Source organism: Scyliorhinus canicula, chromosome 17 (genome assembly GCF_902713615.1).
Source record: "Scyliorhinus canicula chromosome 17, sScyCan1.1, whole genome shotgun sequence".
NCBI classification, from domain to species: Eukaryota; Metazoa; Chordata; class Chondrichthyes; order Carcharhiniformes; family Scyliorhinidae; genus Scyliorhinus; species Scyliorhinus canicula.
Window position 1 is genome coordinate 119,670,921 of NC_052162.1, and position 16,954 is coordinate 119,687,874.

Sequence of the window (16,954 nt, forward strand, 5' to 3'; positions counted from 1 at the left end):
AAAACTCAGAGCTCTGGTTTCACAGTTGCCAAATCAGAACAGAGATGACAACTTGCCAACAGCTCCCAGATTGTGCAGAAAGAGGAAGGTATTTGGTCACAAGCCCTCAGCCGAGAGAGAATCTGCTTTAGCTTCCAGTGGAACTTTCACAGGCTGGCTGGAAGCATTTTAAATCACCAGGCAGAGAGATAATAGAGTCCAGACTTGCTGTGTGCTGCCTTCTAGGTCTAAATAGAAGTGAATTAAAATGGGAATTGCTTCTTCTCCCAACGTTCCCTTCAGAAGTTTCTGAACGGTTCCACCAATCAGAATGAAGAATGGGGTAAATCTCAGAATTTTAGAAGAGCTGATTGACTGCTAGCCAAGTCCATCAAAATTACATCACGGGACCCTACCACACAGCACAGAGGGGAATCCCTTTGGCCAGTTCAACTAACAGCTTGCAGCCGGGGGGTTGCCAAAGTCTGTTGTTCAAACCCAGAATCTGCAATGGTGCAGCATCCAGCAAGACAGTAATAGGGAGACGTGGATTAGACAAGGATTTAAAAAAGATTCCTTACACATGGACCAATTACAAAGCCTGTCATTGAACCATCTGTACCCGCCCAAGCCACATCAAACTCTCAAACAATTGTCTTCCCCACGCTCCGTCCCCGGTACAGGGAGTCAGCATTCCCATGCCAAGCAGTGAAAACATGGTGGCCTTGACACCCAGGTGTTGTCTAGGATTCCAGGCACTCTTGTTTTCTCTGTCTTCTGGGAGCTGTTTATCTCCCTGTTCCCACACAGCAAGTGGTCTGTTCTCAGCTCTGCTCGATTTCTGCTGGAGTTTGTTCCCTTTTACACTTTCGGGTCAATAAAACATTTGGTCAGTGAAGACCCAAACCACAATTTCCCATCCTGTCACCTGTCAACCATCCTTACCCAGAGCGTAATCACAACAGGAATAAAAACAGGAGAAGTGTAACAATCAAATTCAAAATAAATCCACAGCCAGTCATAGAATTTAATTTATGTTCGCTAATTAGCAAGAAAACCTGAAGTAGGGAGTCCCCAGGAATCTGACAGTCCACACCTAGAGGGGGAGAAAAACTCTCTCCGACCCCTCACTGAATTTAATTCCGTTATTTTCCCATTTCTGTTCTGGCCCTGCCTGGGGGAACATCTACTCGATCTTTTCTCCTGATGTAGCGCTGTGAGTTCTAGGTCACTGGTACATTAGGACAGATGCTTCAAGCAACAGATCAAACATGGATGTAAAGGATTCTCCAGCTCTCTCTATGTGGACAGTTCTTACTCAGTATTATTTCTCCCAAGCCCTTCCTTGTCCCATTATCACTTTAATTTCACTCCCACTTTGCCCATGTCCAGTGTGTTTAATTCTATCCGGATTGTTTTAAAGTCAGTTTCTCTCTGGAGTGTGTGTCAATGTCTTGATGATGTCACAATGGTGTCTCAATCCCCTGGCCACATTAACCATTTCATCTCCTGCTGTGTCTCCAGTAGCTGTGTGTGTTTGGGACTCGGACTTCAGTCCATTTCACCGTGAATTTAGGCTTGTTATTTTTCACAAGTAACAAATCACAACTGCACAGCCACACCGGTATCCCAAAATCATGTCACGTATTCTTAACTCTCAGATCCGCTGATGAAAATATCAAAGCAAGTGTCTGTCTGTCTTATCTGCCCTGTTATGGTGCTGATATTTCATGTCGTAGCCGAGCTTTCAAATGCAGATTTCTTTAAAACAAAGTTCATGGGCCAGGATGTAAATATTTCCAAGAGAAAGTGATCAACTTATTCATCCCGTCTACACATTCCAGACTTTCACTAGAGCGTAGGTGGATACCAGATTGATATATTCCATTCACCCACACCCAAGGTAAACATTCCAATCATTTATTGTCCAGGACAATATTCCCAGTATCTTTCAAACAGAAATTAAACATTCCTGTCCGATCCCAGGTATTAACATATTCTGTTTGTGTGTTCGTGTCAGGATGGGATTGTTCACCTGGGAGCAAAGGAGGTCGAAGGAGGTCGAGGGGAGATTTGAGAGGTGGACAAGATTATGACAAGTTATGGTAAGATGGATAAAGAAAAGCTGTTCCCATTAGCTGATGGGACAAGGATGAAGGGGACACAGATTTCAGGTTTTGGGTAAGAGATGTGGGGGGAGACATGTGAGGGAGAATATTTTGATGCAGCGAATGGTAATGATCTGGAACTCGCTGCCTGTGAGGTGGGTGGAAATGAAGACAATGGAGGATTTCAAACAGAAATTGGATTGACATTGAAGGAACTAAATTGCAGGGCTACAGGGATACAACAGGACACTGGGACTGACCGGTTTGTTCCAGAGCCAACAGGGAATTGATGGGCTGTATGGCCTCCTTCTAGAGCCAGGGTTAGACTACACTGGGAGCTCTGTCAACATTTGTCATCTCCGTTTAGAAAAAGGAAATAGAGGCACTGGAGAAGGTGCAACAAAGATTCACAAGATTAATCCCAGAAGTGTGAGCATTTCACCCTCAGAAAAGGTTGGGGTTGCATTTCTCCAGAAAAGAGAAGACTGAAGGGTGACCTGATGGAAGTCTTTAAGATGATGAAGGAGTTCAATAATCCAATAGGAATTTAATGAGAAACCTCTTTGCCCAGCGAGTGGTGAGAATGTGGAACTCACTCCCACAGCGAGCGGTTGAGGTGAACAGCATGAATACATTGAAGGGGAAGCCAGATACAGACATGAGGGAGAAAGGAATAGAAGGATATGCGGATTGGGGGAGATGAAGAGGGGTGGGTGGAGGCTCATGTGGAGCATAAATACTGACAGAGACCAATTGAGCCAACTGGCCTAGCCCTGTGCTGTAGACTCAATGGAACAGAGACAAATGTATTTATTTTCGATCTACTTGTAGTGGTAGGAAAAACATTATTTACTATCCAGGATAAAACAAAAGTCCTTCATCAGCTTTTGTGGATCATTTCAGTGGAAATGTGCTCTCCCAGGCTCAAAGAGCATCAGCCCACTGGAAGCAAAGTCATGGCCAGTCCAGCAGAAAGAAACCCTCTGACCCTCCCACTTCACCAAATATCAGAATCAACACGGTTCAGTCCTGGATGTGATTAACAGCAGAATCTAACCCCCGTCATCACTTGTGAATTCGTTGGTGTCTCAGCAGGTTTCATGACTGAGTGAATCCTTTCCCACACTCAGAGCAGGTGAATGGCCTCTTTCCAGTATGGACTCGCTGGTGTATTAACAGGGCAGATGAATCACTGAATCTCTTCCCACAGTCAAGACAGGTGAACGGCCTCTCCCCGGTGTGAACTCGCTCATGTCTCTGCAATGTGGATGATGTTCGAAAGCTCTTTGTGCAGTAAGAGCAGCCAAACGGTCTCTCCTCAGTATGAATGCGCTGGTGGATCATTAGAGCCCGAGAGCTTTTGAAACCACTCCCACAGTCAGAGCATTTAAAGGGTCTCTCATTGGTGTGAGTGACATTGTGTTGCAGCAAGTGGGATAACCAAGTGAATCCCTTCCCACATTCAGAGCAGGTGAACGGCCTTTCCCCAGTGTGAACTCGCTGGTGTCTCATCAAGTCGGATGATGTTCTAAACCTCTTTGTGCAGTGAGGGCAGCTGAATGGTCTCTCCTCAGTGTGAATGCGCTGGTGGATCATCAGTACACGAGAGCTTTTGAAACTACTCCCACAGTCAGAGCATTTAAAGGGTCTCTCATTGGTGTGAGTTACATGGTGTTGCAGCAGGTGAGATAACTGAGTGAATCCCATCCCACACTGAGAGCAGGTGAATGGCCTCTCCCTGGTGTGTACTCTCTGATGTGTCTGCAGGTGGGCTAACCGAGTGAATCCATCCCCACACTCACAACAGATGAATGGCGTCTCTCCAGTGTGACTGAGTCTATGCCTTTCCAGCTCATACAGCGCTGTGAATCCCTTTCCACAGTCCCCATATTTCCATGGTTTTTCCATGGTGCGGGTGTTCTTGTGTTTTTCCAAGTTTGACGATCATGTGCACACAGAATACTGGAACATTCTCTCCTCGCTGTAAATGATGCAACGTGTTTTCAGTCTGTGAAACCGGTTAAAGCTCTTTCCACAGTCCATGCACTGGAACACTCTGATTCGGGTATGTGTGTGTCTTGGTGCTTTTCCAGTCACACTGATTTTTAAAATCTTTTGAAGCAAAAAAGATAGAGAAACATTTCTCCTTCTAGATTCAAAGGCCGATGATATTCAGGCCCCGATGAATTGAGAGACTCTTAAAGTGACGATTCATTTGAGATTTCTGTCTCCAAAACCTCCTCTTCTGATATCCTGTAAAATAAGTTTACAAAAGCTATCACTATCAATTGAGAATAGAAATTCAGAACAGACAATTCTAGTTTCCATGGAACATTCTTTCCTCTCTCATTCCCCAAAACACTAAATCTCCATCCCACACACTCTCCCTCCATTCTCACTCTGCTGTATCTAATATTCACCCTCCCAATTCTCCTGAAAATGCTGATTCAGGCTGATCAACAGATCCACTTCATCTCTCGGACTGAGCGGTTCATAAGAAATAGGAGCTGCAATCGGCCATTCATCCCTTCGGATCAGCTCAGCCATTCAATGAGATCATTGGCCGATCTACGTAAGCACCATTTTCCCACACTATGCCCCATATCCCTTGATATATTTAATATCTAGAAATCTATCAATCTTTATCTTGCAAATTCTTAATGACTGAGGCTCCACACTCTTCTGGGGTAGAGAATTCTTTACTTTCCTGCCTGTTCCCCATAACCCTCGGCTCCCTTGTCAATCAGAAATTGGTAGAACTCATCCTTGAAAATATTTAATTCCACTGATCCCAGTGGAAGAGAAATCCAGAGACTAACAACCCTCCGAGGAAAGAGATGATTCAAAATATATAATGTAGCGACAGTACAATATATGTATTTGAAAAAAATTAAATTCAGAGTATCCGATTAATTTTTTTTCCAATCAAGGGGCAATTTAGCATAGCCAATTCACCTATCCTGCACATCTTTCTGGGTTTATTGGGGTGAGACCCACACAGATACGGGAGAATGTCCAAATTAAACACGAACAGTGACCCAGGGCTGGGACCGAACCCAGGTCCCCAATGCCGTAAGACAGCAGTGCTAACCATTGTGCCATGCTGTAGTACAATATTACAAAACTAGAAATAATATTAAATATACTTTTTTACAGAACCATCAATATACCTCATCTGTATTATGTAATGATGTGGAGATGCCGCCGTTGGACTGGGGTGGGCACGGTAAGAAGTCTTACAACACCAGGTTAAAGTCCAAGAGGATTGTTTCAAACATGAGCTTTTGGAGCACTGCTCCTTCCTGAGGTGAATGGTATGAATAACACTAGGCACATCTCTGTCCGATATTAATTTACTGACCTTTTAAATATCAGCCATCTCCTGGGGAAACCAGCCCTTTAATTGTGAACATTAGGAAAGAGACCATCCTTTTAGCCAGACAAATACATATGTCAAGCTGAGGGAGCAAAGGATGTCAATGTCTTTAAGAGAGAGAGACCTGGGCCAAGCTTTGCAGAGTCTGCACCCTCCCTGGATTCACTTCCTTTCCCTTCAGTTGCTGCAAGTGACCAAATGAAGGTGAGAATGAGAAAATAAATGGAAATGGGAGAAAAGAAAGTGTTTTACTCACAGATATTGGAGACAGGAGGAAGTTTCCGTCTGCGAAACCCAAATTGGCTGGATGAGTCCTTCCGGTCCTCCAATTCTTCCCATTGGTCAACACCTCAGCAGGAAGGTGAGGTTGTTGACTCCTCCCCGCACATGCGCAGCTTCCCCTCTCCTCTTGCACATGCGCAGTCCCGCGCCGCCTACTCACGCGGCGGATAGAGCTCTTCCTCCAGTGCGGGGAATTGTGGGAGCCGCGGCCGCCATTACTGATCTGGAGCCCAGTCTCCAAACTCCTGGGACTGGGATGAAAAGTCAGGGGTACGGTAGGGATCAGTGATCCAACCCTGACACAAAGTCACTCGATTTGACTGTGACGTCTCCCTTTGCAGAACAGTTTGTTAACTTCAGGTGTAAAGATTGAGACAGCTGGGTGACATATTGGGGAGGGAATAGGTGAGTGTGAAACTGAACCCGAGAGTCAGCACCTTCAGGAGAGGAGAACTGGGGGAAAAGCAGGAGGAGGATAATGGGATGAAGTTGTGTTACAACCAGTGGGGAGGAGATAGAGATTGGGGACACAGATTTATTGTTTGAGTCGAAGATTGATTCTGCTGTTGTTGCTGTACCAAACCTTATTGGTGCTGAAGGTTGGGGCTTATTTTTGCTGATGTTAGAGACCCCTGTAACTGAGATGGAATTTAAATTTCTGGATTTAGGTCAAATTGGCATTGCACACCCTGTGTCATGTCCTTCCTGTAGTTCAATTGGGTCTGCTGATTTCTGGGCCATCAGTGCTCACTGCTTCCTGTCCTGGACACAGAGACCTGAAAATCTTCATGCAGCTGCCAGACAGATATACATCTATTTTACTGGACGAAAAACGTGTTTAATATGTAGACTTCTGTTCTCTTCAGTTGCTGCAAGTCACCAATTGAAGATCAGAATGAGAAAAGAAATGGAAAGGGGGAGGAAAGAAAGTGTTTTACTCACAGATGTTGGAGACAGGAGGAAGATTTAGTTTATGTGAAGGTCAATCTTCAGTCGCATAAAGCCTGCTCTCTGATTGGAAGGCCAAAATCCTTCCGGTCTGGCAGGTGCTCCCGGATAGAACATCATCGGAACTGACCGCATCCACGGCGCCACCACCGGAGCGGCGAAAGTCAGCACGGACTATCAGACCACCACAAAGACTGAACTTATAATTTAAAAACACTTCATCCCCGACGGACTATGTGTTTTTTTTAAACAGGGGGTGAAGGTGATGATCGGAATACCTTGCCCCTTTAAGAGGCTTGGAACCCTGGGGGACTCCGCCTCTGGCCATGCCCCCTGGGAAACAGTCTTTAAGATGAGACTCCATTTTGCGAGCACACTTCTCTTGGATGCTGCCATTGTGCACTGCTTATTAAAGCCTTTGATTCCTGACATAACTTTGATTACTGACCTAACTTTCATGTCGTAATTGAGAGTGCCATTGGTCATCACCCCAGCAGGTAGGTCGGGGGGGGGGGGGGGATTGTAATGCACATGCGCAGTTTACCCTCTCCTTGGACATGCGCAGTCCCGGTCCACCTGCCCGTGCGGCGGATAGAGCGGTTTCCCCACTGCGGGGCGTTCTGGGTGCTCCAGCCGCCATTACTGATCTGGAGCCCAGTCTCCAAACTCCTGGTGAGTGGGATGAAAAGTGGGGTGTGGGTGCAGTGACTCCACCTGACACATAGTCACTGGCAAAACAGTTTTTTAACTTCAGGTGATATATTGGGGAGGGCAATAGGTGAGTGTGAAACTGAACCCGAGAATCAGCCCTTTCAGGGGAGGAGAACTGTGGGAAAAGCAGGGGGAGGAATGTTAAAATCAATAGGGAGGAGGGAGTGTGTGAGGGACAGAGATTTATAGTTTGAGAGAGACAATGATTCTGCTGATGTTGTTGCTGTTCAGGACCAAACCATATTTATTCTGAAGATTGGGGCATATTGTCGCTGATGTTAGAGCCCCCTGTAACTGGGCTGGAATTTAATGTTCTGGATTTAGGTCAATTTAACCAGATTTGGATTGAACAACCTGTGTCATGTCCTTGATATGGGATCAGTTGGGCTGCTGATTTGCTGGGTGATTGGTGTATCTTTAAGAAGTGTCTTTTGTGATCTCTCCTCAGTCATTCAGGGTCTCTCAGCTGAAATTATTTTGCAATGAAATAGTTAATGTATCCTCGGTGAGTCTTCAGGGATAACATAGAACATAGAACATAGAACAGTACAGCACAGAACAGGCCCTTCGGCCCTCAATGTTGTGCCGAGCAATGATCACCCCACGTAACCCATATCCCAACAATCCCCCCATTAACCTTACACTACGGGCAATTTAGAATGGCCAATCCACCTAACCCGCACATCTTTGGACTGTGGGAGGAAACCGGAGCACCCGGAGGAAACCCACGCACACACATGGAGGACGTGCAGACTCCACACAGACAGTGACCCAGCCGGGAATCGAACCTGGGACCCTGGAGCTGTGAAGCATTGATGCTAACCACCATGCTACCGTGAGGCCCCTGACGAGGTGCAAGTATTCTATATACTATCAGACCGCTCCTTTTGTTCGAGGGCATCTCTCTGAAACAGACATGGATTCAGTCATGTTTGTGTCTTTGTGCAATGACCATGTCTCCATACAGGTTGAGTTCATTGTACCTCAACATGACACATAATCTTATCAAAACTTCACAGGACTGTTGTCCCAAAAGTTTAGCTTATACTGTATCTCCCTTTATGCCCATGATATGTCAGGCAGCATCTCGGATTTTAAGCATGGGGCTGGATTCTCCACTGTCGGGATTCTCCGTTGCACCGGCAGTGCACTGATGCCTGGGAATTTCCCAACGGTAAGGGGGCTGCCCACAATGGGAAATCTCATTGGCCGGCTGGCAGGACGGAGAATCCTGCTGCCGGCGGGGGCGCCGCACCATAAAACTGGTGCAGCGGGACAGAGAATCCCACCCATGGTTTTCCTTTTAAGGTTTTAGAGGTAATTGATCAAAATATTACCAAGAAAAAGGCAACTTATTCATCTCATCTACACGTCCCTGAATCTCACTGGAATATCGGTGGACACCAGATTGATACGTTCCAGTTAACTACACCCAAGGTGAGTTATTCTAATTCCTTTCTGTCCAGGACAATCAAACATTCCCCTCTGATCCCAGGTATTAACATAATCTGTTTGTTTATTCTTTATTGTCGATGTCAGGCTGGGGTTGTTCACCTTGGAACAGAGGGGGATATGGGGAGATTTGATAGAGGTGGACAAGGTTATGATAGAGTTAGGTCAGGTGGATAAAGAAAAGCTGTTCCTATTAGCTGATGGAATAAGGATGAAGGGGACACAGATTTCAGGTTTTGGGTAAGTGTTTCAGGGGGGTGTGAGGGAGAACATTTTTACACAGCGAGTGGTAATGACCTGGGACTCACTGTCCACAAGGGCGGAGGAATTGGAGATAACGACCAATTTCAAAATGAAATTGATGGGCACTGGAAGGAAACAAGCTTGCAGGGGAACAGGGACATTGCGGGGGAATGGGACTGACTGGATTGTTCTGCAGAGTCAGCATGGACTCGAGTTACTGAATGGACCTTTTTGAAGGTAACATTGTGACATTGAACCCGAATCTGTGCAGCTGTTGATCAAAACAAACAACTTCTTCATCAAATATTTCTGACTCTTGACCAATGGGAAAAATGTTACCAGCTTCCCCACAACAAATTGAGCCAATCAGCTTGGAGCCTCTTCGAACGATGAACTTGTATCAAACAGGGTGTCCTGGAATAGCTGGTACTCTGACCCCTTCCTGACCTTAACACCAGGTTCTATTTATTCTTAAAGCTACATTACAATATTTGACACTTAAAGAGACATGCCACTGAAGGCATTTCATCACCGAGCTTACGTACAGGACAATTTATTAATTACACCCAACGTGTTAATGAAGTGATAGCTAACTGATACTGATAAAGTGGCTGACTCCAACTGTTCTAAATAGACTCACTTCTCGTTTTAGTGACTACAATGTACTGACATCACCAAACCTAAACACGTAGAGCTTCCATACTCATCGATCCCCAAACAGGCTGAATGTGCCCTACACCCAAAGTGGGGAGGCACAGGAACAGGGTACAGAGGAGCCAAAGAGAAACCATTTGGGTCCAGAACATTGTGAACATCCTTTTACTCTGATTGTCTTTGATCCTCAAGACATTTTTTGCTTTTTTTAAACCATGTTCTGTTTCATTAATAAACTTGTATCAGGAAAAATATTTGATTTTTTGGACTTTTCATGATTAGATTGATGCACTTCAGGGAAAGTGGGTGAGAGGGGTTGACAGGCTCTTTAACAGAAAGTGAGTCCCTCTGAGGTAATTGGCACAGGAACCAGAGGGGGAGATGAGATTATATTTTATTTTTTGACACAGTGAGTTGTTCTGATCTGCCTGCAAGCAGATTCAATAGTATATTTCCAAAGGATAAACACTTGAAATGGAAGAATTTGCAGGGCTGTGGGGAAAGAGCAGAGCAGTTGGATGAATCAGTGAGTCCTTTCAAAGAGATAGCATGGGCACGATGGGCCAAATGGTCTCCTCCTGCAGCCTGTGAATCTGAGCCTCCTGCTTTTGTGTAGGTTAAAAGGGACAGATTTCCCAGTCAGTCCTCCAGCACTTTCCTGTCTCTCTATTAGTGCAATGCCCATGGCAGTTTCCCAACTGGGGCACAGGCCCCGTTATTCTCAGCTAAATTCAGCCTCAGCTCCATCTCCTGCCTGTCATTGAGACGAGCAACAGAGACAGAGACAGAGTCTCCCCGAGACTCAAACGGGGAGTCAAAACTTGTGGCTCCAAACATTAGTCATTTAAATCCATGTTATTTATACTGAGGGTTTTTATTATTAGATTTAGGCACTGGAGGCAAAGTGTGGGAGTTTTAAAGGTTAACTTTCCCATTCGAACTTTGCATTGTCGATAGTGTCAGCCGTGGCTCAGTGGGCAGCTCTCTCATCTCTGGGTCAGAAGGTTGTGGATTCAAATCCCAATCCAGGGACCTGAGGACAAAAATCACATCCAATATTCCTTGACCCAGCACTGAGGGAGTGCTGCACTGTCAGAACAGCCTTCTTTCAAATAAGATGTTAAACTGAGGCCCTGTCTGCCCCTCTCAGGTGGGTGTAAAAGTTCCCACAGCCACTATTTTGAAGAAGAGCAGGGGAGTTATCCTTGGTGTCCTGGTCAATATTTATTCCTCAATCAACAAGACTAAAAACAGATCATCTGCTCATTATCACATTGCTGTGTGTGGGATCTTGCTGTCTGTAAATTGGCTGCTGCGTTTCCTAAATTACAACAGTGACTACACTTCAAAAGTATTTCATTGACTGTAAAGCACTTTGGGATGCCCTGTGGTTGTGAAAGGCGCAATACAAATGCAAGTTTTAAATCTGAAGATTTCTGTTATCTGATCTTGTTATCTGGAATTTAATTGATTTCAGCCACCCCCAACTTACCATTTAATAAATTATCTTTGCTTCAGACAAGACTTTAACCAATTAAGACAAAATCAGAATTCTCTGGATAGTAAATTTAAAAATAAGTTTATTGAATGAAAAAGGTTTACTGAACCAACTTTAAGACATTGACTTTTACAACTTCATGTGTGTGATCAATCTGTAGAAGTGTAACCCTCTCTGGCTCCTCTGACAGTAATTCTTGTGGAATTCAGCCTCGGGAGTCTGGCTCCTTCTTTGACAGTAATTTCCTGGGAACTCGGCCTCGGGAGTCTTCAGTACTTGGCCAGCAAGGAAGACCTTCGGAAACTCTACTTTTATCCCCAAAGTGACCATTACCTCATGTCAGAGTTGGGCCTGTTGTAACATGACAATTGGTCAATTTGGTCACTGGATTAATTTAATTAGATCCCCAATTACTCTCATCTCCTTCTCTCATTATCTCAGACAGGAATACAATAGAACTGTTTCACACTATCCCTTTATGGGCAGCATGGTAGCACAGTGGGTAGCACTGTTGCTTCACAGCTCCAGGGTGCCAGGTTTGATTCCTGGCTTGGGTCACTGCCTGTGTGGAGTCCGCACGTTCTCCCCATGTCTATGTGGGTTTCCTCCAGGTGTTCCGGTTTCCTCCCACAAGTCCCGAAAGATATGCTGTGAGGTGAATTGGGCATTCTGAATTCTCCGTCTGTGTATCTGAACAGGCGCCGGAGTGTGGAAACTAGGGGCATTCACAGTAACTTTATTGCAGTGTTAATGTATGCCTGTTTGTGACAGTAAAGATTATTATTAAAGATTATTATTATACGATTCTATACAATCCCTTATTCATACAGTTTCAAATGTTGAGGCTAATCAGAGCTTGAAGGTCTTTCTTGCCAGTACATTTATCCTCATTGCACTTTCTTTACACAGCAAATAAGTGTTTACATTTTTTTAGCAAATGCAATTCAGTCTTTTACTATACCCAATGCATTATTGATTCATTAACTGTAACTCAATTAAGGCTCATTACTTATTCAGTCATCTATTATTGACAGGGCGCTAATACAGTAAATTTTTTATTAATATATTTGGTTAATACAAGATACACAGGTTCAAAGAGACAGTCTTGTGGAAGAGAATCTCTTTGTTTCTTACTAACTTTGATTGGATTGAACAATGAGTCTTAGACTTGGACCAGACTTTAGCAGTAAATGATGCCCTGCAGTTTTACAAAATCTCCGCTATTTCAGCAGTTTCTGGAAACAGTTTGGTTTATACAGTATTAATTTTTAGAATAAAGGTCCAGTCACATCTTAGAGTTGAACATGGCTTCCTTGATCTTGTTGGTTATAACAGTGAAGATGGACAAGTGATTGATTTAAAAGCAAATATTATCATAGCATCCCTACAGTGCAGGAGGAGGCCATTCGGCCAATCAAGTCTGCACCGAGCCTCTGAAAGAGCAACCTACCTGGGCCCACACCTGCACCCTTTCCCTGTAACACCACCAAACCTTTTGGACAATAAGAAGCAATTTAGTATAGCCAATCAACTTAATCTACGCATCTTTGGATTGTGGGAGGAAACCGGATCATCCGGAGGAAACCCACACAGATATGCAGAGAACAAAGTCCACACCGTCAGTCACCCAAGGTCGAAATGAACCCAGGTCCTTGGCGCTGGGAGGCAGTAGTATTAACAACTGTGCCACCTGAGGAATTACCTACTAAGGCATATCTACAGTGTCCAACATGACAACAGTGACGACTGTTCAAGAGTACTTCATTGCCTGTAAAAAGCTTCAGGAGATCCTGTGGTCATGAAAGGTGCTATGGAAATGTAATTTATTTTTAGAAATAGTCCCTAAACTTGGATATATCACACTAAGCACACACGCGAAAATCATTAATAAAGACTGAGTCTTAATTTTGTATAACAACCATGTCTTTCACTCCATGTCAAATACATTGTGAACATTCAAACAATATTTCGTGAAAGTATTTGATTTAAACAGAATGATTTGTTGTGATTTGGGATTCACTGCCTGACAAAGGTGCAGGAAGTAAATTCTACTGTAACTTTCAAAAGGGAACTGGACAGTTTCTGTCGGAAAAGAGCGAGCATAGGAACGATGGGTGGAATGGTCTCCCTCTGTGCTCTCTGAGCCACGTTTGAGTTTGAAGAAAGTCGGGAATACCTGGATCCCACTTCCTATGAAGGGGGAGGGGGGGGGGGGGGTAGCAGATATGATGGAATGGCTGCAAAGGGAAATTGGATGGACACTTGAGGGAAATAAACCAACAGGGATATGGGGACAGAACGGGCAATGGTTTGATCTACAGAGGTCTACATGTTCCGTATCTTAGGAATTCTCTATCCCGGAGGGCTGTGGGAGCTGTCATTGAGTGTGTTTAAAGCAGAGACTGACAGATTTCTAAATCCCAATAACACAAAGGGATATGGGGATAGTGTGGGGAAAAAGGCATTGAAGTGGATGATCAGCCATGATCGTATTGAATGGTGGAGCAGACTTGATGGGCTGAATGGCCAACTCCTGCTCCTATGTTCCAATGATACAAAGATAGGCAGGAAAGTAAATTGTGAAGAGGATATAAGGAGGTTACAAAGGGACATAGATAGGTTAAGTAGTGCGGAAAAGATCTGCCACATGGAGAATAATGTGGGAAAATGTGTAATTGTTCATGAGATTGCAGAGCTCTGAGATTCAGAGGGATCTGGGTGTCCTTGTGCATGAATCACAAAAGGCGAGTATACAGGTACAGCAAGTAATTAGGAAAGCTAATAGAATGTTATTGTTTATTGTGAGGGGAATTGAACACAAAGGTAGGGAGGTTATGCTTCAGTTATACAGGACATTGGTGAGGCCACATCAGGAGTGTGGTCCTCCTTTGCTGAATCTAAAACAAGTTACCAATCCTCAGCGTTACTACTACTTTGGCCACTTTATGAGCCTCTTCCTTTGATCTAATGGAATCTTTAACTTTTCTTGTTAGCAACGGTTACATCACTTTTCCTGTTGGATTTTTGTTTGTTACAGGAATCTATATTTGATGTCGATATGTAATAATTCCTTAAAGGTTAGCGATTGCCTGTCTTTTGCAAATATAAGTTACCTATCTGCCACAGACAACTTGCCCCTCATTCTTTGACAGTTCCTGACACCCAGATAAATTAAACAAAAGAACTGTATAACCACCACAGCTCATCTTCATGACAACGTGGCACGCTTTCGGATTTCCAAACAGAAATAGGAACGAAATATCTTTTAACTTCCAAACACCCTTTCACTCTGTGATCCTTGTGAAATTTGAAACCAGGTAATCACAACAAGGCTCAAAGAGCATCTACCCATTGGAGGCAAAGTCATGAGACCGGCCTGTCCAGCAGAAAAAAACACTGATCATCCCCATTGATCAACTGTCAGAATGACCAAAATGCTGTCCTGGGTGTAATTGAAGCAGAAACAAGAACAGCAAAATCCATCACTGTAATCACCTGTGAACTTGTTAGTGTCTCAGCAAGTACAATGAATCACAATATCCCTTCCCACATTGAGAGCAGGTGAACAGCCTCTCCCCATTATGAACTCACCGGTATCTGTGCAGGTGGGATAAATCACTGAATGTATTCCGCTACTCAGAGGTGGCGTATGGCCTCTCCCTGGTGTGAACTCGCTGGTGTGTCCTCAGGTTGCCTAACCGAGTGTATCCCTTCCCACACTCAGAGCAGGTAAATGGCCTTTCCCCAGTGTGAACTCGCTGGTGTGCCTGCAGGGTGGATGAATGTCTGAATCCCTTCTCACACTGAGAGCAGGTGAACGGCCTCTCCCCAGTGTGAATCTGCTGATGTCTCTGTAGGGTGGATGAATGTCTAAATCCTTTCCCACACTGAGAGCAGGAGAACGGTTTCTCCCCAGTGTGAATTCGTTGATGTGTCTGCAGGTTTGATAAATGACTGAATCCCATCCTACACTGAGAGCAGGTGAATGGCCTCTCCCCAGTGTGAACTCGCTGATGTGCCTGCAAATAGGATAAATGAGTGAATCCCTTCTCACACTGAGAGCAAGTGAACGGTTTCTCCCCAGTGTGAATTCTCTGGTGTAACTTCAGGCTGGATAACTGAGTGAATCCCTTTCCACATTGAGAACAGGTAAATGGTCTCTCTCCAGTGTGAACTCGCTGATGTGACTTAAGGCTGGACAACTGAATGAATCCTTTCCCACACTGAGGGCAGGTGAATGGCCTCTCTCCACTGTGAATTCGCTGATGCGACTTCAGGCTAAATAATTCAGTGAATCCCTTCCCACACTGAGAACAGGTAAACGGCCTCTCCCCAGTGTGAACTCGCTGGTGTCTCTGCAGGTGTCATAATTGAATGAATCCCTTCCCACACTGAGAGCAGGTAAACGGCCTCTCCCCATTGTGAACTCGCTGGTGTATCTGCAGGCTGGATAATTCAGTGAATCCCTTCTCACACTGAGAGCAGGTGAATGGCCTCTCCCCAGTATGAACGCGTCGATGAATTTCCAGCGTAGATGGGAATCTGTATCCCTTCCCACAGTCCCAACATTTCCACGGTTTCTCCATGTTTTGTGTCTCCGTGTATCTCTCCAGGTCAGACAATCCGTTGAAGCCTCGTCCACACACAGAACACGTGTACGGTCTCTCCCCGCTGTGAATGGTGCGATGTTTTTTCAAGCTGTGTAACTGGTTAAAGCCCTTTCCACAGTCAGTGCTCTGGAACACTCTCACTCGGGTGTGTGTGTCTCAGTGCTTTTCCAGTCACACGGATGCTTCAAATATTCTGAAATAGACAGAACAAACAAATATTTTAACTGAGAGATTCAAAGAATCGTGATATTCAGATCCCAAGGAATTGAGTGACTGTCAGATCGAGACGTGACGTTTGAGATTTCTGTCTGTAATTCCTCCTCTTCTAATATCCTGTAAAAGGAATGTACAAACATGATCACTGTCAGTACAGGACAGAAATCAGGAACAGCCAATTCAAGCTTCTATGGAACATTCTTTCCTCTCTCATTCACCACAAGCTGTCAATCTCCATCCATCCCACACCCTCTCTCTATTCTATCCACTCTCTGCTGTATCTAATATTTACCCTCCCAATTATCTTGAAGGTGCTGATTCAGGCTGATTGACAGATCCATTCAGCCCATTGAGAATACTCAACTAAATATTCAATGGGATCATTGGCCGACCTACCTCAGCACCATTTCCCCACACTATCGCCCATGTCCCTTGATATCCTCAATATGTAGAAACCTATCAATCTTTGTCTTCAAATGGGCGGCATGGTGGCACAGCGGTTAGCACTGCTGCCTCAAGGCACTGAGGATCCGGGTTTGATCCCTGCTCCGGGTCACTGTCCATGTGGAGTTTGCATATTCTCCCCATGAATGCGTGGGTCTCACCCTCACAACCCAAAGATGTGCAGCGTAGGTGGATTGGCCACGCTAAATTGCCCCTCATTTGGAAAAACAAAAGAATTGGGTACTCTACATTTTAAAAAAGAGAAAACCAAAACCTGTCTTGAAAATACTTGGTGACTGAGGCTCCCACAACCTCTGGGGTAAAGAATTCCAAAGCTTCAACACATCCTCGAGTGAAGAAATGCCTCCTCATCTCAGCTTTATAGAACATAGAACAGTACAGCACAGAACAGGCCCTTCGGCCCTCGATGTTG

At 44.7% G+C, this 16,954-nt stretch overlaps 1 protein-coding gene across 1 annotated transcript; it reads right to left on the reverse strand.

Annotated features, from left to right (window-relative positions):
- Positions 1–533: 533 nt before the first annotated feature.
- On the reverse strand, positions 534–15,570 carry LOC119951854 (zinc finger protein 239-like; the record flags this gene model as incomplete). The annotated part of the gene is made up of 2 exons (XM_038775231.1): positions 534–4,340; positions 14,843–15,570. A coding segment is annotated over one exon (687 nt), but the record flags the coding sequence as incomplete, so codon positions are not given.
- Between the last annotated feature and the right edge of the window lie 1,384 nt (positions 15,571–16,954).